The sequence below is a fragment of the Oncorhynchus nerka genome, linkage group LG18 (assembly GCF_034236695.1).
Source record: "Oncorhynchus nerka isolate Pitt River linkage group LG18, Oner_Uvic_2.0, whole genome shotgun sequence".
NCBI lineage: Eukaryota > Metazoa > Chordata > Actinopteri > Salmoniformes > Salmonidae > Oncorhynchus > Oncorhynchus nerka.
Window position 1 is genome coordinate 68,790,392 of NC_088413.1, and position 12,075 is coordinate 68,802,466.

Genomic DNA, 12,075 nt, shown 5'->3' on the forward strand with positions numbered 1-12,075 from the left:
TCACTATGAGGCAAGCAGAGTATTTTGTACTTCAGAAAATTAGAGGGTACAGCCGTGGAACGGCAGGACCCCAGGAAGATGCCAACACGATGAATCTAGCAAGCATCTCAACCACAGTGCTTCAGAAGTATAGCTTCCTCTCATTGAAGATTGTGTCTGAGTCACTGTCCAGCCAGGGGTTCAGACTGGCAGAGCATTAAGTGTCGAAATACCTGGAAAAGGTAAAGGGGGGGGGGCATGTTTACAGACTCACCTCTCCAGTTCTGGGAGGCAAGGATGGCTGGTTATTGACAGGGGTGCCCCTGCATCCCAAGTGTTCGTGGAGAGAATATTCTTTGTCTGTGGACAACTGCCGTCAGGCTTGAGAAACCCAACGACCAACTCTTTGGAACGCAGTCTTCTAGTAGGTGAACCAGAATATTGTTTGGTTGAACAAAAACACACATAAGCTGTCTGGCTGTGAACTGATATATTTGTAAAGAAGTGTTGTATTGCATATGTTTTTACAGCTGTTTGTATTAACCCTGTTGGAAGGGGTTAGTTAGTGATACTGTTTGTATTAACCCTGTAGGAAGGGGTTAGTTAGAGATACTGTTTGTATTAACCCTGCTGGAAGGGGTTAGTTAGTGATACTGTTTGTATTAACCCTGTTGGAAGGGGTTAGTTAGTGATACTGTTTGTATTAACCCTGTAGGAAGGGGTTAGTTAGTGATACTGTTTGTATTAACCCTGTAGGAAGGGGTTAGTTAGTGATACTGTTTGTATTAACCCTGTAGGAAGGGGTTAGTTAGTGATACTGTTTGTATTAACCCTGTAGGAAGGGGTTAGTTAGTGATACTGTTTGTATTAACCCTGTAGGAAGGGGTTAGTTAGTGATACTGTTTGTATTAACCCTGTTGGAAGGGGTTAGTTAGTGATACTGTTTGTATTAACCCTGTTGGAAGGGGTTAGTTAGTGATACTGTTTGTATTAACCCTGTTGGAAGGGGTTAGTTAGTGATACTGTTTGTATTAACCCTGTAGGAAGGGGTTAGTTAGTGATACTGTTTGTATTAACCCTGTAGGAAGGGGTTAGTTAGTGATACTGTTTGTATTAACCCTGTTGGAAGGGGTTAGTTAGTGATACTGTTTGTATTAACCCTGTTGGAAGGGGTTAGTTAGTGATACTGTTTGTATTAACCCTGTTGGAAGGGGTTAGTTAGTGATACTGTTTGTATTAACCCTGTTGGAAGGGGTTAGTTAGTGATACTGTTTGTATTAACCCTGTGGGAAGGGGTTAGTTAGTGATACTGTTTGTATTAACCCTGTAGGAAGGGGTTAGTTAGTGATACTGTTTGTATTAACCCTGTTGGAAGGGGTTAGTTAGTGATACTGTTTGTATTAACCCTGTGGGAAGGGGTTAGTTAGTGATACTGTTTGTATTAACCCTGTAGGAAGGAGTTAGTTAGTGATACTGTTTGTATTAACCCTGTGGGAAGGGGTTAGTTAGTGATACTGTTTGTATTAACCCTGTGGGAAGGGGTTAGTTAGTGATACTGTTTGTATTAACCCTGTGGGAAGGGGTTAGTTAGTGATACTGTTTGTATTAACCCTGTAGGAAGGGGTTAGTTAGTGATACTGTTTGTATTAACCCTGTAGGAAGGGGTTAGTTAGTGATACTGTTTGTATTAACCCTGTAGGAAGGGGTTAGTTAGTGATACTGTTTGTATTAACCCTGTAGGAAGGGGTTAGTTAGTGATACTGTTTGTATGGATTACTTTATCCTATCCTAGGTATTCCTTAAAGAGGTGGGGTTTCAGGTGTCTCCGGAAGGTGGTGATTGACTCCGCTGTCCTGGCGTCGTGAGGGAGTTTGTTCCACCATTGGGGGGCCAGAGCAGCGAACAGTTTTGACTGGGCTGAGCGGGAACTGTACTTCCTCAGTGGTAGGGAGGCGAGCAGGCCAGAGGTGGATGAACGCAGTGCCCTTGTTTGGGTGTAGGGCCTGATCAGAGCCTGGAGGTACTGAGGTGCCGTTCCCCTCACAGCTCCGTAGGCAAGCACCATGGTCTTGTAGCGGATGCGAGCTTCAACTGGAAGCCAGTGGAGAGAGCGGAGGAGCGGGGTGACGTGAGAGAACTTGGGAAGGTTGAACACCAGACGGGCTGCGGCGTTCTGGATGAGTTGTAGGGGTTTAATGGCACAGGCAGGGAGCCCAGCCAACAGCGAGTTGCAGTAATCCAGACGGGAGATGACGAGTGCCTGGATTAGGACCTGCGCCGCTTCCTGTGTGAGGCAGGGTCGTACTCTGCGGATGTTGTAGAGCATGAACCTACAGGAACGGGCCACCGCCTTGATGTTAGTTGAGAACGACAGGGTGTTGTCCAGGATCACGCCAAGATTCTTAGCGCTCTGGGAGGAGGACACAATGGAGTTGTCAACCGTGATGGCGAGATCATGGAACGGGCAGTCCTTCCCCGGGAGGAAGAGCAGCTCCGTCTTGCCGAGGTTCAGCTTGAGGTGGTGATCCGTCATCCACACTGATGTCTGCCAGACATGCAGAGATGCGATTCGCCACCTGATCATCAGAAGGGGGAAAGGAGAAGATTAATTGTGTGTCGTCTGCATAGCAATGATAGGAGAGACCATGTGAGGTTATGACAGAGCCAAGTGACTTGGTGTATAGCGAGAATAGGAGAGGGCCTAGAACAGAGCCCTGGGGGACACCAGTGGTGAGAGCACGTGGTGTGGAGACGGATTCTCGCCACGCCACCTGGTAGGAGCGACCTGTCAGGTAGGACGCAATCCAAGCGTGGGCCGCGCCGGAGATGCCCAACTCGGAGAGGGTGGAGAGGAGGATCTGATGGTTCACAGTATCGAAGGCAGCCGATAGGTCTAGAAGGATGAGAGCAGAGGAGAGAGAGTTAGCTTTAGCAGTGCGGAGCGCCTCCGTGATACAGAGAAGAGCAGTCTCAGTTGAATGACTATAGTCTTGAAACCTGACTGATTTGGACCAAGAAGGTCATTCTGAGAGAGATAGCGGGAGAGCTGGCCAAGGACGGCACGTTCAAGAGTTTTGGAGAGAAAAGAAAGAAGGGATACTGGTCTGTAGTTGTTGACATCGGAGGGATCGAGTGTAGGTTTTTTCAGAAGGGGTGCAACTCTCGCTCTCTTGAAGACGGAAGGGACGTAGCCAGCGGTCAGGGATGAGTTGATGAGCGAGGTGAGGTAAGGGAGAAGGTCTCCGGAAATGGTCTGGAGAAGAGAGGAGGGGATAGGGTCAAGCGGGCAGGTTGTTGGGCGGCCGGCCGTCACAAGACGCGAGATTTCATCTGGAGAGAGAGGGGAGAAAGAGGTCAGAGCACAGGGTAGGGCAGTGTGAGCAGAACCAGCGGTGTCATTTGACTTAGCAAACGAGGATCGGATGTCGTCGACCTTCTTTTCAAAATGGTTGACGAAGTCATCTGCAGAGAGGGAGGGGGGGGAGGAGGATTCAGGAGGGAGGAGAAGGTTGCAAAGAGCTTCCTAGGGTTAGAGGCAGATGCTTGGAATTTAGAGTGGTAGAAAGTGGCTTTAGCAGCAGAGAGAGAAGAGGAAAATGTAGAGAGGAGGGAGTGAAAGGATGTCAGGTCCGCAGGGAGGCGAGTTTTCCTCCATTTCCGCTCGGCTGCCCGGAGCCCTGTTCTGTGAGCTCGCAATGAGTCGTCGAGCCACGGAGCGGGAGGGGAGGACCGAGCCGGCCTGGAGGATAGGGGACATAGAGAGTCAAAGGAAGGGGTTAGTTAGTGATACTGTTTGTATTAACCCTGTAGGAAGGGGTTAGTCAGTGATAAATGTTTAATATTACAGAAACATAACATGGTCATGTGACATGACTTCATTAGTTGACCCCCCCCCCCTTCCGTCAGGTAAAGATACATGATGATTCATCCACTAAAGTAAAAACGCAACAACATTGGATTGGTGTAAACATGGGCAAGAGTTTCCTTCCACCATTTCTCTTGCACCAGTCTAACCTTTAAATCCAAGTCACGTTAGGATTGATTTATAATTTAAACATAACCAAACCTATGTCCTGGACATGGAGTTGTGAGTCCTCTATTGGCCAAAAGCCAACGTTAGCCACGGCGATGCCATTGAGTACTTATACCATTTTATTTAGGGACTTCCATTGGTTGGAGTCGTGACAGATCAGTAGGGATCAGCCAATGAATTTGACTTGTGAAGAAGAAAATGTGACTTTCAGATGGAGAAGGACTCAATGGTGCTGCCCATGTTCTCACACACACCACCATGACACAGATACAGAGATGTTATGCTCTCACACACACCACCATGACACAGATACAGAGATGTTATGCTCTCACACACACCACCATGACACAGATACAGAGATGTTATGGTCCTGGCCGATCACTGTATGTATTAGTGCCCCCCAGTGGCAAGAAGTAACATCACAAAAAACACACCATAAGCCTCCAACACCTCGCCTCCCAGGCTGCTGTCTGTCCCTAACACTGAAACTGACACTGAAACTAAATCATATAAACAGGAAATAGAAATGTGTTTATGGAACTGAAACTATACTGAACAAAAATATAAATGCAACAATTTCAAAGGTTTTACTGTGTTACAGTTCATATACTGTAATGAAATCAGTCAATTTAAATGAATTCATTAGGCCCTAATCTATGTATTTCACGTGACTGGGAATAGAGATAAGCATCTGTTGGTCACAGATACCTTAATAAAAAGGTAGGGGTGTGTATCAGAAAACCAGTCAGTATCTGGTGTGACCATCATTTGCCTCATGCAGCGCGACACATTTCCTTCGCATAGAGCTGATCATGCTGTTGATTGTGGCCTGTGGAATGTTGTCCCACTCCTCTTCAATGGCTGTGTGAAGTTGCCGGATATTGACGGGAACTGGAACACTCATACACGTAGATACAGAACATCCCAAACAGGGCCTAAAATGTACTTTTTGGTCCACCAGCCACTCAAATATTTTTGCTGCTAACCATTTTTTTTCTGTTAAAATTACACCAACAAAACACAAAAAATGGATTAGCTTTGTGATGTTTCTAAAAAAAGAAATATATTACCCGTAAGAAGTAATGTGGTATATTGTTTAATATTTTTTTTGTGACCTTAGTCTTTTAAACATATCACAGATGAAACTAAAATATTCACCTGCCCCTTTAAGGGTGGGATGTTACCATGGTAACGCGACTCCTGTCATGTTTGCATACGTGCGTCCGCCATCCTGTGCAATTGTATTTTGTCCCCCCACACCAAATGTGATCAGGACACGCAGGTTGAAATATCAAAACAAATTCTGAACCAATTATATTCATTTGGGGACAGGTCGAAAAGCATTAAACGTTTATGGCAATTTAGCTTGCTGTTGCTACCTAATTTGTCCTGGGATATGCACATTGAGTTGTTATTTTACCTGAAATGCACAAGGTCCTCTACTCCGACAATTAATCCACACAAACGGTCAACCGAATCGTTTCTAGTCATCTCTCCTCCTTCCAGGCTTTCTCTTCTTTGGACTTTATATGGCGATTGGCAACTTTCCTAATATGGTGTATTACCATAATCGACCTCAGTTCATTTTTCAATCACCCATGTGGGTATAACCAATGAGGAGCTGGCATGTGGGTATATCCTTCTAAAAGCCAATGAGGAGATGGGAGAGGCAGGACTTGCAGCATGTTCTGCGCCACAATAGAATCAACTTCTATTTTAGCGCCTGGCAACGCAGACGTTTGTTGGCGCGCGCAGTGTGGTGATGAATAACATGTATGTGTAATTTTATTTTGCAGCGCACGTGACGCGACTGGTGTGGCCAGCATGATTGAGTCTGACTAGTAGAGGCATTGTCTTCTCGAAAACAACCTATCTTATGAACAAAACCATGTAAATAGCCAAGAAACACAATTATATTAGACCTTTATGCCTGTGCGCAGCTCTTCACGTGCACACAGCCCCTAGGCAGGCAGTTTTGCAGTGCGAATTGGGATAGGCTACATAGGATTCCTAGTTCTTTGTCTTTGTGGGAATATTTTACCAGCTATGAAACAAAACGGCAGAATTACTTAGAAAACAGCTACTGCAGCATTTATTTTACTATAAATATGATAATACTTGACAATTTTTATTCCTAAATGCGAGTGAAATTCTCGCACTGTGGAGCCCTGACCACCCGCCAGCATGGCTAGTGAAATACACATCTTACCGCCAATGCCAAAATCTAGCCGCACGTGGTCGGTGTTAGGCCCTGATCCCACACATGCTGAATGGGTGAAATGTCTGGTGAGTATGCAGGCCATGGAAGATCGTGGGGCTGTGCATTACCATGCTGAATGGGTGAAATGTCTGGTGAGTATGCAGGCCATGGAAGATCGTGGGGCTGTGCATTACCATGCTGAATGGGTGAAATGTCTGGTGAGTATGCAGGCCATGGAAGATCGTGGGGCTGTGTATTATCATGCTGAATGGGTGAAATGTCTGGTGAGTATGCAGGCCATGGAAGATCGTGGGGCTGTGCATTACCATGCTGAATGGGTGAAATGTCTGGTGAGTATGCAGGCCATGGAAGATCGTGGGGCTGTGCATTACCATGCTGAAACATGATGTGAAGGCGGCAGATGAATGGCACGACAATGGGCCTCAGGATCTCGTCACAGTATCTCTTTGCATTCAAATTGCCATTGATTTAAAATGCAATTGTGTTCGTTGTCCGTAGCTTATGCCTGCCCATACCATAACACCACCGCCACCATGGGGAACTATATTTACAACATTGACATTAGCAAACCGCTCGCCCACTCGAAACCATACATGCTATCTGCCCGGTACAGTTGAAACCAGGATTAATCCGAGAAGAGTACACCTCCAGCATGCCAGTGGCCATCGAAGGTGAGCATTTGCCTACTGAAGTCGGTTACGACCCCAAACTGCTGTCAGGGCAAGACCCTGGTGAGGACGACGAGCACACAGATTAGCTTCCCTGAGACAGTTTCTGACAGTTTGTGCAGAAACTATTTGGTTGTGCAAACCCACAGTTTCATCAGCTCTTCAGGTGGCTGGTCTTAGACGATCCCACATGTGAAGAAGCCGGATGTGGAGGTGCTGGGCTGACGTGGTTGTGAGACCGGTTGGACATACTGCCAAATTCTCAAAAATTATGGAGGCGGCTTATGGTAGAGAAATTAACATTAAATTCTCTGGCAACAGCTCTGGTGAACATTCCTGCAGTCAGCATGCCAATTGCACGCTCCCTCAACTTGACATCGGTGGCATTGTGTGACACAACTGCACATTTTAGTGGCATTTTACATTCCCCAGTACAAGGTGCACCTGTGTAATGGTCATGCTGTTTAATCAGCTTCTTGATATGCCACACCTGTCAGGTGGATGGATTATCTTGGCAAAGGAGAAATGCTCACTAACAGGGATGTAAACAAATTAGTGCACAAAATTTGAGAGACGCTTTTTGTGCGTATGGAAAATTACAGGCTCTTTTTATTTCAGGTCATGAAACATTCGACCAACACTTTACATGTTACGTTTGTATTTTTGTTCAAAAATCTGAAAAGTCTAAAGTCTTAACTGACAAACTAATAATAGCTAAATATTTATATATACAGTACCAGTCAAAAGTTTATTACTCATTCAAGGGTTTTTCTTTATTTTTACTATTTTCTACATTTTAGAATAATAGTGAAGACATCAACTATGGAATAACACACATGACATCATGTAGTAACCAAAAAACAAAAATATATTTTAGATTCTTCAAAGTAGCAACCCTTTGCCTTTGTTCAAAGCTGTCAATCTTGGCATTCTCTCAACCAGCTTCATGAGGAATGCTTTTCCAACAGTCTTGAAGGGTATATTAAAACAAAATGACAACTAATAACCTTGTCATACACACATTTTCTCTGCACTGACCCCTATTCTCCTTGCTTTCTCTCAGCCCCTCATATTTCCTTTTTTTGATTGTCTTTCCTTCCTATCCAACTCAATTGTACTTTCTGGTCTCCCGCTCTTCATGGCTTATCTTCATTTTCTCATTTCCTCTCCGTCTTTCCACATCACCTCTCTCTTTTCTCGAGCTTCCTAGGAAAGAGAACAATGTTCTCTTTTCGATTTTTTTCTCTCTCGCTCTCTTTCTCTCGCTCTCTCTTTCACTCACTCTTTCTCTCTCTCTCTCCGTCCAGAAGGGACAGTGCCATAATCAAGGAGGAGATCAAGGCATTCCTGGGGAACAGGCGCATCTCTCAGGCAGTGGTGGCTCAGGTCACAGGTCAGTATGCTTCCTAGTGGCTAATACAGCACACTACACTATGTTGGAGTGGAACTGTGCTCACTTTGGTGTACACTTAAAACAGAGTCATCATCATGATTTCTAGGAGTGTTAGTGTGGCTTGAATGGCACATAGCAAGTACTTCATCCACTGTATATGCATTGGCTAGGTAATAAATCTTGCTTTCTGTGCTCTTTCTCCCTTTCCCTCCCCCATATTTTCTCTCTCTCTGTCTCTTTCTGTCCCCCCTCCCCACCTCCCTGCCTCCCTCCAGGTATCAGTCAGAGTCGTATCTCCCATTGGCTGCTGCAGCAGGGCTCGGACCTTAGCGAACAGAAGAAGAGGGCCTTCTACCGCTGGTACCAGCTGGAGAAGACCACCCCTGGTAATGCCCACCACCACCACCCGCATGCCCAGTCCCACCACCACTTCCACGTCCTCCACCCGTTGGCAGATCCCCTCCTCAGCCCCCCACCTCCAGCCTCCTCCCGTCTGTCCAGTCCCTCTTCAGTTGTTCCACCCGTTCCATCCACTATTAGACACTCTCTCTGATTCTGCACAAACTAGGGAGGGCAGAAGGGGTTATACGATGACAACTGATTGGTGAGTCCATTGACTATTTCTTGACATTCTATGGCTGGAAAGTAATGATGGCCCTTCCAAATCCTCGCTATGTATCCCTAAACTGTTACTTTTGCCCAATGTAATGCACTTTTCTAGGGGGCACTAATGCCAAATCTGTCTTTGTTTGTAGCCACTACATGTGATGACACTACCCATATGCCCTCTTGCACCCCCTTTGTTTCGATGGACATTTCCTCAGACGTGCCTCATGCAGTATTAAAGTCCTTCCCCCAAACTGTTCCAGTCAGTATTTGTCCCCAAATCATGTTACAGCACCTTTCAAACTCCCCTACAACCTGTTTCTGCCCCCACAACCCCATTGTGTGTCTGACTCCATCCTGTGTCCAAATGTGTCACTGCCCATTTCCTGTGTCCCTCCCTGCCCTCTGGGTGCAGCAGCCAATAAGCTATCACAGCCACAAATATTCAAATGCTCTTTAGTGGCAGGTGTTTATGAGTAGCATTATTTGTAGTTGTATAGCTATGATGTTGCCAATACAATTGAGTAGAAATGTAAAGTGCTTTAAGCACTGTATAAACCTAATTGAATACGTTATTATGATGACTATAGCTAGGCCTCAAAGAGTACTACTGGTGTCTGACTGTATATGACCATGGTGAAAAACAGATTTTTTAATAAAAAGCAAACTTGTGAAATCACACCGGCCTCTGTGTCTGTGTTGAGGGGAGGGTGTAGTGACGCGCCCTGGTGGACTGTGTATGTCACAGCACCTATAGACAATTACTGTTAGTGTGTACAGTGCTACATACAGCAGACCTATTTACATTCGGGCTTCCTGCCCTGCTGTACTGCAGGTTGTTCTTCTTTCTCCCTAGTCATTAATTGATTGCTTGATCCATGCCACTAAATGGACTATTGGGCCAATCAAAGGTCTTTATTGGTCCCTGATTAGAGGGGAATAAACAGCAGTGGTGTGGAACTCGAGGCCCTGATTTTAAAACCTGCTGATCTGTGTTGACTATCGATCTAGATGGATGACATATTATTGTAGTTTATTATTTTAGTTACAATTAAAAAAACAAAAAACAAGCCTAGATGTGAGTCATAGATTTGCAGTCAGGAAGTAATACATGGAGGTTCTAGTCTCAAACACAAGCAAGAACATCTATAGATAGTCCCAACCCACCTTTCCCCTGGCTGTGTGTGTGTGTCACAGCCATCCAGCAGCTTTCCTTGTTCATTAGGTTAATACTCTGTGGTGCCAGAAACACCAACACTCACTAGATACTGTAAACGATTCCATATTTCTGTCCAGGCACACACACACTACATTTGATGAGGCTTCAGAGGGGGTTCACTGTGAATTACTGTCCACAGTCCAGGTTCTTCTTTTATAGTCGCCACACAGCCAATATAACAGTCTAAAGCTATTGTTCTTCTATACAATAGGGTGCTGAATCATCATAAATGTACTCGTCAACAATGGAAATCACAGCATTTTTCAAATAGATTTCAAACATTCTGAACGTTTCACCTCACTAAATACACCCATGGCTAGTTACATCATGGTTGTATTTCCATGGTTACATCATGGTTGTGTCTCCAGGTGCAACTCTGACGATGCGACCAGCCCCCATGGCTCTGGAGGACGTGGTGGAGTTGCGGCAGACTCCGCCCCCTATAAGCTCCACCCCCGGGAGCTTCCGTCTGCGCAGAGGCAGTCGCTTTACCTGGAGGAAAGAATGTCTGTCTGTGATGGAGAGGTGAGAGGGAGTGGTGAGGAGGTGAGAGGGAGTGGTGAGGAGGAGAGAGGGAGTGGTGAGGAGGAGAGAGGGAGTGGTGAGGAGGAGAGAGGGAGGAGAGAGAGGGAGTGGTGAGGAGGAGAGCGAGAGGGAGTGGTGAGGAGGAGTGGTGAGGAGGAGAGCGGGAGGAGAGAGAGGGAGTGGTGAGGAGGAGAGGTGAGGAGGAGAGCGGGAGGAGAGAGAGGGAGTGGTGAGGAGGAGAGGTGAGGAGGAGAGAGGGAGTGGTGAGAGGGAGTGGTGAGAGGGAGTGGTGAGGAGAGAGAGGGAGTGGTGAGGAGAGAGAGGGGAGTGGTGAGGAGGAGAGAGGGAGTGGTGAGGAGAGAGGGAGAGAGAGAGAGGGGTGGGAGGAGGAGAGGGAGGGAGGAGAGAGGGGAGTGGTGAGGAGAGAGAGGGAGTGGTGAGGAGGAGAGAGGGAGTGGTGAGGAGAGAGGGAGGAGGAGAGAGGGAGTGGTGAGGAGGAGAGAGGGAGGAGAGAGAGAGAGAGGGAGTGGTGAGGAGGAGAGAGGGAGTGGTGAGGAGGAGAGAAAGAGGGAGGGGAGAGGAGGAGAGAAAGAGGGAGAGGTGAGGAGGAGAGAAAGAGGAGAGAGGTGAGGAGAGAAAGAGGGAGGGGAGAGGGAGAGAGAGAGGGAGAGGTGAGGAGGAGAGGGAGTGGTGAGGAGGAGAGAAAGAGGGAGGGAGAGGAGGAGAAGAGAGGGAGTGGTGGTGAGGAGGAGAGAGAGAGAGGGAGTGGTGGTGAGGAGGAGAGAAAGAGGGAGGGAGAGAGAGGGAGTGGTGGTGAGGAGGAGAGAGAGAGGGAGTGGTGGGGGAGGAGGAGGAGGGAGAGGTGAGGAGGAGAGAGGGAGTGGTGGTGAGGAGGAGGAGGGAGAGGTGAGGAGGAGGAGAGAGAGGGAGTGGTGGTGAGGAGAGAGAGAGAGGGAGTGGTGGAGGGAGAGAGGGAGTGGTGAGAAAGAGGAGGAGGGTGGTGAGAGAGGGAGAGGTGAGGAGAGAGAGGGAGTGGTGGTGAGGAGAGAGAGGGAGTGGTGGTGAGGAGAGAGAGGGAGTGGTGGTGAGGAGAGAGAGTGAGTGGTGGTGAGGAGGAGAGAGAGAGGAGAGGTGAGGAGGAGAGAGAGAGGGTGAGGTGAGGAGGAGAGAAAGAGGGGGAGGTGAGGGGGGAGGAGGAGAGAAATATGGGTGGTGGTGAGGAGGAGAGAGGGAGTGGTGGTGAGGAGGAGAGAGAGAGGGGAGTGGTGGTGAGGAGGAGAGAGAGAGGGAGTGGTGGTGGTGAGGAGGAGAGAGAGGGAGTGGTGGTGAGGAGGAGAGAGGGGAGTGGTGGTGAGGAGGAGAGAGAGGGAGTGGTGGTGAGGAGGAGAGAGAGGGAGTGGTGGTGAGGAGGAGAGAGAGGGAGTGGTGGTG

At 47.4% G+C, this 12,075-nt stretch overlaps 1 protein-coding gene across 4 annotated transcripts in view; it reads left to right on the forward strand.

Moving 5' to 3' along the window:
- Window positions 1-12,075, forward strand: part of LOC115146379 (homeobox-containing protein 1-like) — a 43,434-nt gene that overhangs the window by 16,740 nt on the left and 14,619 nt on the right. For all 4 annotated transcript variants that reach the window (XM_065004301.1, XM_029688416.2, XM_029688418.2 and 1 more), the window contains 3 exons: window positions 8,209-8,294; window positions 8,570-8,680; window positions 10,488-10,644. In XM_065004301.1, the coding sequence (XP_064860373.1) occupies window positions 8,209-8,294; window positions 8,570-8,680; window positions 10,488-10,644 (354 nt within the window). The remainder of the gene's footprint in view (window positions 1-8,208; window positions 8,295-8,569; window positions 8,681-10,487; window positions 10,645-12,075) is intronic.